We start from the raw sequence: 12,704 nt of genomic DNA on the forward strand, positions 1-12,704 counted from the left end.
ATCTAGGTTGGTCATAACTTTCCTTCCAAGGAGTAAGCATCTTTTAATTTCATGGCTGCAGTCACCATCTGCAGTGATTTTGGAGCCCCCCAAAATAAAGTCTGACACTTTCCACTGTTTCCCCATCTATTTCCTATGAAGTGATGGGACTGGATTCCATGATCTTTGTTTTCTGAATGTTGAGCTTTAAGCCAACCTTTCCACTCTCTACTTTCACTTTCATCAAGAGGCTTTTGAGTTCCTCTTAACTTTCTGCCATAAGGGTGGTGTCATCTACATATAACTGAGGTTATTGATATTTCTCCCAACAATCTTGATTCCAGATTGTGTTTCCTCCAGCCCAGCGTTTCTCATGATGTTCTCTGCATATAAGTTAAATAAGCAGAGTGACAATATACAGCCTTGACATACTCCTTTTCCTATTTGGAACCAGTCTGTTGTTCCATGTCCAGTTCTACCTGTTGAGTCTCATAGTGACCCTCTTTTTTTTTAATTTTTTTAAGAGTTGAAGAGTTTTATTAAAGATAGCAAGAAAGCTAGTGTAATTAAGTTATAGAGTCACTCAGCAGAAACTTCCTTAAATGATCAAAGATTTAAGCCATCTGTGAGGCCAAAGGCCCCTCCACTGAGGGACACTCTCACCTGACACTCATGGGTAGCTAAGGCCTTGGTGTTCTGCACCCAAAGCGAATCTGTGACAGGGGGCTCGCTTGAACAAAAGTTACTCTCTTGTGAGAAGGGTTTCAAAGTCCAAAAGGAGGACTGTGGGACAGAGAACGCTGTCAGAATTCTACATCTGCTTCTTTCCCTCCACCCCACCACCCCCATCAGCTCTCTGTTTCTCCTGTTCGCTGGGCAGAACATAATCCTCCATAGCTCCATGATTCTCCAACAGTAGTGTCTGACAAGCAACTTTGATTTTCAATTTTAAGTCTTTGGCAGCAAGAATCTGACTGGACTATCTTGGGTGTGGTGTTCACCTAGTGAAATTAGCTATGGTCTGGCATAGGGTCCAAATGTGTGGTGGTCAGTGGGTGGGCTGGGGAAGGGAGTGGGGATGGCAGTTTTCAGAGAAATGAACACCTTTGTGAGCTGAACAGTTCTGAAGAGGTGTCTGACTCTTGTTTTCCTTTTTATTTTAAACAGATGACCAAGGAAGAAACTTTCTCAGTCTATTATTTCCATAAACAAATGCTTCCTTATGTCTACTGTAAAACAACTTATTATGAAAAACTATAAACACATACAAACATAGGAAGAAAAGGGTGATGAGCCCCTCCGTTCCCTTCATCAAGATTCAGCAATTATTGATTACCCACATATGCTCCACTTAACCACTTTCCCTTTATTTCTTTTTATGTTTTCAAGTAAATCTCATTTATCATATCATTTCATTCCTTCATGACTGTGCCACCTACAAAATCTACTTACTCAAAAGGGATTACATGAATCTAATCAAGCCACCTGGTAACTTGACACCAGGTGGCACTCAGTGTTCCATTGTCGCCCTTGTGTCATTTGAAGATAAACTACAGATTCTGGTGGTGCCCAGCCTTCCCTCCCAATGAGGAACCTCCCATCAACACTCGTCTAATGGTTTCATCCACTGATGAGCACAGTCAGTCAACGCTTTGTGGATTATAAAATGATGGTTTCATTAATCTCTCATTCTTTCCACATTTATTAACTGAAATTCTGTAAAGAGGATTTCCCTTAATCTACTAGGGCTCTTAGGTACCTAAATTACCAAATTGTTCAGAAAAGGTAAGATAATAGATGATTCTTTCTTTTCAGTTACTACCTTTGTAAATAAGAATTAATGCCTTTGCAATCTTAGTTGGTATTTAGTGAAACTGGGTTTTGTTTCTGTTGTTGCCATTTGCCTTCATTCTCTTTCATTTAAAAAAATATCCATATGAACTCATGGCTCTTTATATTTTCAGTGTGTGTCATTTATTTTGTGCTCAAATTTCTCCATCTTTGGACAGAGGACTGCTTTATGGTGACTCCCAAGTGCTTTGGATGTGACCTATTAATTTTGGAAACTTCCCTGTTTTCTGGTACAACAAGATGTCCTAAATTCACATTGGAGATTTCCTGCCTTGGGTCTAGAATCAGACATTTTCCAAGGAGCTCTGGTTTCTTTTTTAATCTAAGTATTTTAAAAAAATCAACTTTATTGAGGTATTAGGAGTTAGGTTTTCAACATAAAATTTTTGTGGAGACACAATCCAACTTATATTCAAACCGGGGAGTTTTTAAAAATGTTATGAACAATATTATCTTACTTATCAGGATTTCCTTTCAATATTGGCTACCAGGATCAAACTTGGTAAACTTTAAATTAGAATTTAAATGAAAGAATATAGTGAAGTAAAGATCAGGATCAGGAGGAAAAAGACATAGCTTTTAATGATCCATGCACACTTACAGTAGGGAGACTAAATCTCATTGTACAGGAAACTGAAGTGAAAAATCTCCTTTTGAAATTGGCCAGAGCATAAACAAATAAAGGCTAGATGGGGAAGGAACAAAGGAAGGCAGATAGACAGTCAGAAAGAAAAAAACAAAGGAAGGAAAGAAAGGTGAGAAAGAAGAAAGGAAAAAGAGAGGGAGTATAACAGGGGAGAAATGAGAGAAACAGAGAGAGACAGACTCTTTGGCCAAATTAGGAAGTGGGATGAAACCCTATGACTCAAGTGACCCAGCACCCCATGGCAGCTGTCCCTGGCTTGAACCCAGGAAGCACGGGAATTCCAGACCCGGGAGCAGATAAGATGAAGGAAGAAAGTGGGCAAGATCCAAGCATCTTCAGGAAAAAAGCAGTTTTCTTTTGTCCTCTCCTCGAAAAGAATCGGAGAAGGCAGTGGCACCCCACTCCAGTACTTTTGCCTAGAAAATCCCATGGATGGAGGAGCCTGGTAGGCTGCAGTCCATGGGGTTTCGAAGAGTCGGACATGAAAGAATGCTTCTGTCGCATTTCATCAAGAATAAAAAGAGCCATTGGTTTAAGATTGCTATAGATTTTTATCATTTGAAAGAATGTCCTTGTAACCCTGGCTTCCAAGGAGGTTTCATTTAAAAGTGCTTTTAAAATTTAAAAAAGAAAAAATAACAAGAGGCATCATATTATATAGTAATTTTAAAAATCATCCTCTACATTATTCATTATTATAAATAATCCTGACATGAAAAACCCTCTACATGAAACCGGTTTGGAAGATGTGCAGTGGGGCAGTGAAGAACAGAATTTAACCCCAAAAGGACCAAGGCCCCAAAGTGGAAAAGAGAGAGGAGTCCTAGCAAGGAAATAGTGCTGTGACATCAGTCCCTAGGGGGAAGGCTGCCGTGTGTGCTAGAGGCTGCTGGGAAGCCCCCGGCCCGGACCGCAAAGCTGAGGATGAACTGGGGGGAACTTGTTTGGGGGCAGGAGTAGAGCAGACACGGGGAAGGATATTTCTAAAGTCACCCTGAAAGCCCAAGTGCAAGAGGACATCATTTCTAGTCAAAGAGGACATCATTTCTGAAAACAGGTGGCTCAGTGGTAAAGAATCTGCCTGCCAATGCAGGGGACTTAGGAAACGTGGGTTTGATCTCTGGGTGGGGAAGATCCCCTGGAGGAGGAAATGGCAACCCACTCCAGTATTCTTGCCTAGAGAATCCCATGGACAGAGGAATCTGACTGGCTACAGTCCATGGGGTTCCAAAGAGTTGGACATGACTGAGCAGCATGTGCAAATAAAAGTCAGTCACCTACAGAGTCCCACTTGGGGTCTGTGAGCTAACAGCAAGGCTTGTATCTGCTCTGCAGGTAGAATCAATAGAAACCGAGCTGTCTTATAGTGAAACAAGATTCAGACTTCTGGCATTGACAGCAGCCTTGCTGCTGCCTAGATGGAACTACCAGCCAGCTCCCTTGGGGACAACATCATTCCAGGTCCCTTTTGCCTGTGGCCACGTGGAAAGGTATATGAGCCCAGAAATCTTCTCTGAGTATTACTATTTGGTGTTGTATCTGTACTTGAATACCTAATAACCATTTTTTCTATTACAGTAGGAAAACAGTTTTCAAAGTTCTTTTCTAATCTTTCCTTATATAACATGTTTATTAATCAGAAATAAAAGGATGCTGCCTCTTTTGTCATGAAAGTTCAAATCTATTCAGCCAATATTTATAGAGGATAGTCTAATCATCTGGCATTTATGTCACCTTATGAATTAGGGCAAGTTTTGGGATCTGGGGCAAATTACCTAAATACTCAGTCTTGGCTGTCTTGTCATATGTGTATGTGATTTGTAACATGAGATTAGCAATGTATTTATTGTTAAGTAGGATCTTGCTATTCAAGAAAAGAAGGAAATGGCAATCCACTCCAGTACCCTTGCCTGGAAAATCCCATTGACGGAGAAGCCTGGTAGGCTACAGTCCATGGGGTTGCAAAGAGGCGGAACTGACTGAGCGCCTTCATTTTCCTTTCCTTTCCTTTATTCAAGAAAATAAGACTTGCCCCAATGCCTGCTACTGCTGCTAAGTCGTTTCAGTCGTGTCCGACTCTGTGCAACCCCATAGACGGCAGCCCACCAGGCTTCCCCATCCCTGGGATTCTCCAAGCAAGAACACTGGAGTGGGTTGCCATTTCCTTCTCCAATGCATGAAAGTGAAAGTGAAGTCGTGTCTGACTCTTAGCGACCCCATGGATTGCAGCCCACCAGGCTCCTCTATCCATGGAATTTTACAGGCAAGAGTACTGGAGTGGGGTGCCATTGCCTTCTCCGTATATAGTCACTGCTGCTGCTGCTGCTGCTGCTAAGTCGCTTCAGCCGTGTCCAACTCTGTGGGACCCCAGAGACGGCAGCCCACCAGGCTCTGCCGTCCCTGGGATTCTCCAGGCAGGAACACTGGAGTGGGTTGCCATTTCCTTCTCCGCCCCAGTGCCTGGAGCCTAGTAAATAATGAATAAAAGGTAACTGACAAAACAATGATGCCAGTGATGATAAGTAGGAATAAAGTCACATTCATCATTCATTTTCTGAATACTAACAATAGCAATCTATGTTTTATGCCGTGGAGCACATTAGTAAAAGTAGTATATATACACACACAGAAATGTTGAAAGGTTGCAGAAAGGTTGATGATATGAATTTTGATAAGGTTAAGATTTTAGATTCATAAGAATAGTAAATGCTTTACCCCAACTCCAGGTAGTTTTTGGTGTTATATTTCTTGGCTCATTGAAGATATAATCTCTCCAATTTTAGCCACTGGCTCACAACACTGTTTTTTAAGTATCCAGTGATGAGAGAGTTCCATAAACATGGTGGTGGCTGAAACTGGCTTACATGTAGGATCTCTTAATGTGTATTAACTAAGTGGAAATTTTTATATTAAATCTGGAAAAGTTTGGATTTTGACTCAAGAGATTGTTGACTGTTTCATAGCATAAATATTTTTAAGTAGGGAAGGGACATACGCAGTCAACAAATCTTTGTTGACCTCAGTTGATTTATTTCATTAACTCTGAGAAATAAACTCGAGAACTATAAACTGGAGAAAATTTTAAGATGAGCTTTAGAGTGGAAAGTGAATGAAAGTTGTGTAATCACAAGACTAGGAAAAAAAAGTTTTTTAAATTTGAGGGGAAGGCTGTAAGTAAACTGGGCTTCCCTGGTGGTCAGCAATAAAGAATCCACCTGCAATGCGGGAGATGCAGGAGATGCTATCCGAAAAACCCAAATATCCAAAAAGTAGAGTAATAAATGCAAAAAAAAATTAGTACAAACATATACAGATTTTTAATATAATTATTCAGTTATATTTTAATGAATAGGAATGATATGTTAAAAAGGGATAACATATATACCATACAATGTGATTTCAAACGTGAAATAAAACATGCATAGGAAAAAAGAATAAAACTATATAAGCATGTTTTCAGTGGTTATTTCTAGAAATGAAATACAGATGGGTTTTTTCCCCTTTATTTTCCAGTTTTCTATATGGTATATATATTATTTTTGACAATTGTGGGGGAAAGGAAGGTTAGGGGTTTTTGTTTTTGTTTTTCTCCTTTTCAACCTCTTTTTAGCCCAGTAGTATTATATTGAGTATTTGTAAAACCTCTCACCCCCACTCCTGTTTTCAAGATCACTTCATAAATTTCCCACTTCCTTACTTTTTAGTGGACAAAATTCTAGAGAAGTGATGAGTTCTACCAAGGCTAACATTAAAATGGTTGTCTCTGAGTCAGAGGCTTTTCATCTTTGCCATTCATTTACTAACTTTTACCTACATGGATAAAACTTTTACCTGGATATTCTTTTTAATGGATGACCATAATCATGCTACAGTGAAAGGTTAACATATTCACCTTGAGGACTCAATAAAATGCCTTTGTTTCTTATCGTATCTGGCATGTTTAATAAAATAAGCTGAATTAGACATCCAATGTATTCTAACTGTGACAACTAAAAATAAATATAATATTTTTCTTCATTGTTTTCAGGTACTTAGCGAACTTTACCAATAGTCTTTCATTGCTTTGGATTAATTTACAGATAGGAAATAATACTGATAATAGGAATTACAGGCTAATATATGCTTCTTGTACACATCTAAACTGTGAAACAAGCTTGGGTTTCTTCTGTTTTTCAGACATCAGGAGAAAGCAGTTTCTTCTCAATGGAAAAGTTGTTCGTCTTATCCTAGAGTAAAGAAATAAGTGGACAAATAAGCAAGTTTGTCCTTTGGGGGAAATGTTTTTTAGTCCCAACCCCATTTTAATCTAAAATTGATTTAATGTTCTCAACAGTGTTTCATTGGGCAGAGCACCATGTAAAAGCATGTAAATCACCCAAGAGATTCAAGTAACTGGAGAAACCTCAGTCTTCTAGATCCCCCTATCTCAGAGCATGGTGTCTGGACTGGCACCAGCATCATCACCTGAGTGCTGGTTAGAAATGCAAAACCTCAGACCCTACCCTAGACTGACTATATCAGAAACTGCTTTTTAATAACATACCCATGTAATTTACAGGCACATTAAAGCCTGAGAAGAGCTGGGCTAGATAACTTTATTATTATTGTTTTGTTGTTCAGTTATATGCCACAGAATACGAAGGAAATGATACAAGTAAATAACTCAATCTTATTAGTATAATGAAAGCAGGAGATACTTCACAGTCTCTAATTAAAGTGGTTTTTAAAATTTTTTTAAATTATAAAAGTATGATAACACATTCATAGGAGATTTGGAAAATACAGAACAAAGTTACATATAGTCCCACTATATATTACAATTATTTTATTATTTATTTTTTATTGGAGAATAATTGCTTTACAATATTGTGTTGATTTCTGCCATACCTCAACATGTGTCAGTGCTTTTCAGGTCTACTATATCCTTCTACTTTGCTGTCTATTCATTCTATTAATTTTTGAGAGTTTGATATTGAAACTCCAACCAAAAACTTCACCTTAAAAAAATAAAGATTTTTAGCTGGAGTTTCAACATCAAGCTCTCAAAAATTAATAGAATGGATAGACAGAAAAGTAGAAGGCAATAGTAAACCTGAAAAGCACTATGAACCGATTCAACATAACTAAGATTTATACAATTTTCACACAACAGCAGGATACAAACTCTATTCAAGTTCCCAAGGACAACTATAAGACACTGGAACATATCCAGGGACATAAAACAAGGTGCAAAAATTTCATGGTCTAAAGGTGTTGAACTCATACAGAGTCTGTTCTCCTATTACTGAGACATTATGTTAGAAATCAATATCAAAAGATATTTGAAAATAACCCACATATTTTCAAGTGCAATGTGACATTTTCCAAGACAGACATTTGACTTAGTCATTGAAAGCCTCAATAAAGTTAAAAGACTGAAAAAACACAGACTGCAGAGAAGAAAGCACTTAAATGAGAAATTGATATCAAAGATATTTTTTAAATACCATATATTTGGAAATTAAATGTCCACTTTTAAATGATGGGTGTATTGAAGAAGCCATAACAAGAAAAATTAGAAAATAATTGTATGAGAATAAAAGTGAAAATAATTTATCAGAATTTGTTGTATGCAGCTGAAGTTGCTCAATGCAACTAAACACAATGTAGAATCTTGAACAGGTATGAAAGCAAATAATGGAAACTAGCATAAAATTTTGTGAAATTTGAACAAAGCTGTACTTTAGTTAATAATACTGTGCTACTGCTGCTGCTAAGTCGCTTCAGTCGTGTCCGACTCTGTGCGACCCCATAGATGGCAGCCCACCAGGCTTCCCCGTCCCTGGGATTCTCCAGGCAAGAACACTGGAGTGGGTTGCCATTGCCTTAATTTCTTGTTTTTCTTTTCTTTATTTTTACAGTTTAGCATTTCTTTGTATCCTCAGAATTGGATTAAAAGTTTCAAGCTTCAAAGTTTAAAAAAAAATTATTAAGATAATAAGCTGTCTAGACTTTTTGCAGTAATACTAGATGCCAGAATAAATGGGACGATATCAAAGTTTTGAGTGAACATAAATTAGAAATCTAGCATTCAATTCATACTTAGTCAAAGAAGTGGAACCAAAATGTCATAAATTTTTTAGTGAAGCAAAAATTCATAAGTTTCCTAAGCTATAAATATTATGTCAGATCTGAAGGTGGCTGGCAGTGAGGGGCAGCAGGGTCACTCTTCAACTGGCTTTTCTGGGTTTGGCATCTGAGAGAGAGTTTCTGACAGAGTAAAGGTACTCCTTTCTGCTACTCTCTTGAGATCTTTTAGGGGCAGGTCCCTATATCTGGGAATTGGAGATACAGAAACTGAGCGTTGGGGCAGGGAACTGCTCACTTAGCAGCAGAGCCGGGTTGGGCCAAGTGCTTAGGGTAGTGCCTTGCACAAATTCCAGGTCAAGTTAGTGGAGTAGGACGATCCTGGGCTCACCTCCTCCCAGGGACACACCAAAACTACAACCTCGTAAAGAACAACTGTCTCTCAGGACTGACCTGAAGACTAGCACAACAGACTTTCTACAACTAATGGTATAAGGATAAGGCCACGATGAGAAAGGCAGGAGGTGCAGAGTCCTGGTCTGTGAGAACCAAACCTTGGTTTTACTTCTGTGCGGCAACCCACAACCCCAAGAGACATCACAACCACAGAGGTACCCCCTGAGGAGACAGGGGGCCAAGTCCCAAATCATGCTCCCCAGCACCAGGACCTAACTGGGAAGCTGAGTCCCCAAAAGAGCTGGTTCTGAAAACCAGCAAGGATTAAATCTGGGGGCGTGGCAGTGGGGGGACGAGGATGGGGGCATGCCCTGGGAAAGGGGGGAGACTTCACTCTTAAAGAACTCCTCGCAGAAACTCACTCACTCCAAACCCAGTGCAGAGGCAACAGCTTGAAAAGCTCCTGGGCCATACAAGATGGGGAGTCCTTGACATATTTCGGGGCCCAGAGTGGGTGGGGTTTGTCATAGTCTTTGTAGACTGGGACCTGGGGACTAGAGTCGATGAGAAGAGGGACGCAGGGGACCCTAGTCTTGAGTGAAACAAGGGTGCTTTATTTGCAGAAACACATGTTTATATATCTTCATACAAGGCCGCTTTAGACAGTAAAAAAAACTGAGCAAAAACAAAGCCAAGCAAATAACAGTCTTCAAAGGGCCAGAAAGCATTCCATATCCTGAGTAAGAGGGGCATAACTGAATAGATTACATTTAAGTAAGGTCACTGAGAGTTCCAGAAAAAATATCTATTTCTGCTTTATTGACTATGCCAAAGCCTTTGACTGTGTGGCTCACAATAAACTGTGGAAAATCCTGAAAGAGATGGGATATCAGACCACCCTATCTGCCTCTTGAGAAATTTGTATGCAGGTCAGGAAGCAACAGTTAGAACTGGACATGGAGCAACAGACTGGTTCCAAATAGGAAAAGGAGTACATCAAAGCTGTATATTGTCACCCTGCTTATTTAACTTATATGCAGAGTAAGTACATCATGAGAAATGCTGGGCTGGAAGAAGCACAAGCTGGAATCAAGATTGCCGGGAGAAATATCAATAACCTCAGATATGCAGATGACACCACCCTTATGGCAGAAAGTGAAGAGGAACTAAAAAGCCTCTTGATGAAGGTGAAAGAGGAGAGTGAAAAAGTTGGCTTAAAACTCACCATTCAGAAAACGAAGATCATGGCATCTGGTGCCATCACTTCATGGGAAATAGATGGGGAAACAGTGGAAACAGTGGAAACAGTGGCTGACTTTATTTTTGGGGGGCTCCAAAATCACTGCAGGTGGTGACTGCAGCCATGAAATTAAAAGACACTTACTCCTTGGAAGAAAAGTTATGACCAACCTAGATAGCATATTGAAAAGCTGAGACATTACTTTGCCAACAAAGGTTCGTCTAGTCAAGGCTATGGTTTTTCCTGTGGTCATGTATGGATGTGAGAATTGGACTGTGAAGAAAGCTGAGCACCGAAGAATTGATGCTTTTGAACTGTGGTGTTGGAGAAGACTCTTGAGAGTCCCTTGGACTGCAAGGAGATCCAACCAGTCCATTCTAAAGGAGATCAGCCCTGGGATTTCTTTGGAAGGACTGATGCTAAAGCTGAAACTCCAGTACTTTGGCCACCTCATGCGAAGAGTTGACTCATTGGAAAAGACTCTGATGCTGGAAGGGATTGGGGGCAGGAGGAGAAGGGGACGACAGAGGATGAGATGGCTGGATGGCATCCATCATCCATCATCGATGGATGTGAATCTGAGTGAACTCCGGGAGTTGGTGATGGACAGGGAGGCCTGGCATGCTGCAATTCATGGGGTCTCGAAGAGTTGGACACGACTGAGCGACTGAACTGAACTGAACTGAACTGAAGGTCACTGAAGGGAGTCACTGATGGGAGTCACTGAAAGGAATCCAAGCAGGTGCCTCTTCTCATGATCTCAGTCCTGAGAACTGCGTGCATCTCTACTCGTTCCTGTTTTCCAGGAACTGATAAGGAATAGAGAATCCTTGAGAAACGGAACACAAAACAAAAGAATAACATATTGGATCCCTTAAAGCTGAACGTCCCCTGACAGGCGTCCAGTGGAACCTCCTCTGGGGGCGGAAGTGCCTGCCGAGCATCATTTGTTTTCACTTTCTTCCCACGTAGCTGGCCTGGTGCTAGTGAGCACCGTTTCTATCAGTCTCCATAAGACTAACTAACACTACCTGCTCTGGCCCTGCTTTCTCCTGAGAACCCAAGAGGCCAGGCCTACACACCAGCACCTGCTCCCTACAGTGGTCACAGCCAGGTCTGTGGACATTTGGACCAGGAACCGACTCCACCTACTAGGATGTCTGCTGCAGTCACAGGGAAGCCTGCCTGGGGACCAACCTCACCCACCATCACACCCACAACAACTGTTGTCCACCCATCACAGGAGGGCACACGCAGCCTGCACTGGGGATACCCCTGGGGCACCTGGCTGTGTTGACCAGGGGAGATTGTACCGCTGGGCCCTATAGGACACCTCCTACACAAGGTCACCCTTTCAAGACTGGGCGATGAAGCTGATATATGCAGAAACAGAGTTCAGGAGTCAGTCAGTTCAGCAGTGTCTGACTCTTTGCAACCCCATGGACTTCAGCACACCAGGCTTCCTTGTCCATCACCAACTCCCGGAGCCTGTTCAAACTCATGTCCATCGAGTTGGTGATGGCATCCAACCAGATCTCATCCTCTGTCATCCCCTTCTCCTCCAGCCTTCAGTGTTTCCCAGCATCAGGGTCTTTTCCAATGAGTCAGTTCTTTGCATCAGGTGGCCCAAGAATTGGAGTTTCAGCTTCAGCATCAGTCCTTCCAATGAATATTCAGGACTTATTTCCTTTAGGATGGACTGGTTGGATCTCTTTGCAGTCCAAGGGACTCTCAAGAGTCTTCTGCAACACCACAGTTCAAAAGCATCAATTCTTCAGTGCCCAGTTTTCTTTTTAGTCCAACTCTCACATCCATACATGACCACTGGAAAAACCATAGCTTTGACTATATGGACCTCTGTTGGCAAAGTAATGTCTTTGCTTTTTAATATGCTGTCTAGGTTTGTCATAGCTTTTCTTCCAAGAAGCAAGTGTCTTTTAATTTCATGGCTGCAGTCACCATCTGCAGTGATTTTGGAGCCTCCCAAAATAAGTCTGTCACTGTGTCCATTGTTTCCCCATCTATTTGCCATGAAGTGATGGGACCAGATGTCATGATATTCATTTTTTGAATGTTGAGTTTTAAGCCAGCTTTTTCACTCTCCTCTTTCACTCTCATCAAGAGGCTCTTTAGTTCTTCACTTTCTGCCATAAGGGTGGTGTCATCTGCGTATCTGAGGTTATTAATATTTCTCCTGGCAATCTTGATTCCAGCTTGTACTTCAGTCCAGCATTTTGCATGATGTACTCTGCATATAAGTTAAATAAGCTGGGTGATGATATACAGCCTTGACGTACTCCTTTCCCAGTTTGGAACCAGTCTGTTTTTCCATGTCCGGTCTGGTTAGAAATGGAATTAGGCAAAATGAAAAAACTACAGAATATCTTTCAAAGGGAAGAATAAGACAAAACATCGGTGGTGGGGTGGGGGGAGGGGGGGGTGGGGGGGAAAAGAGCTAAAGGAAAAGGAGATAAAGTTTATCAGATAAAGAATTAAAAGTAACAATCATAAGATGTTTATCAGACT

At 40.9% G+C, this 12,704-nt stretch overlaps 1 protein-coding gene across 1 annotated transcript in view; it reads right to left on the bottom strand.

The window, feature by feature from the left end:
* Window positions 1-1,325: 1,325 nt before the first annotated feature.
* Window positions 1,326-12,704, bottom strand: part of C15H11orf97 (chromosome 15 C11orf97 homolog) — a 38,864-nt gene continuing 27,485 nt past the window's right edge. The window contains exon 4 of the mRNA XM_070803354.1: window positions 1,326-6,702. Within this exon, the coding sequence (XP_070659455.1) occupies window positions 6,698-6,702 (5 nt within the window). The 3' untranslated portion in view covers window positions 1,326-6,697. The remainder of the gene's footprint in view (window positions 6,703-12,704) is intronic.

Source organism: Bos indicus, chromosome 15 (genome assembly GCF_029378745.1).
Source record: "Bos indicus isolate NIAB-ARS_2022 breed Sahiwal x Tharparkar chromosome 15, NIAB-ARS_B.indTharparkar_mat_pri_1.0, whole genome shotgun sequence".
Taxonomy (NCBI): Eukaryota; Metazoa; Chordata; class Mammalia; order Artiodactyla; family Bovidae; genus Bos; species Bos indicus.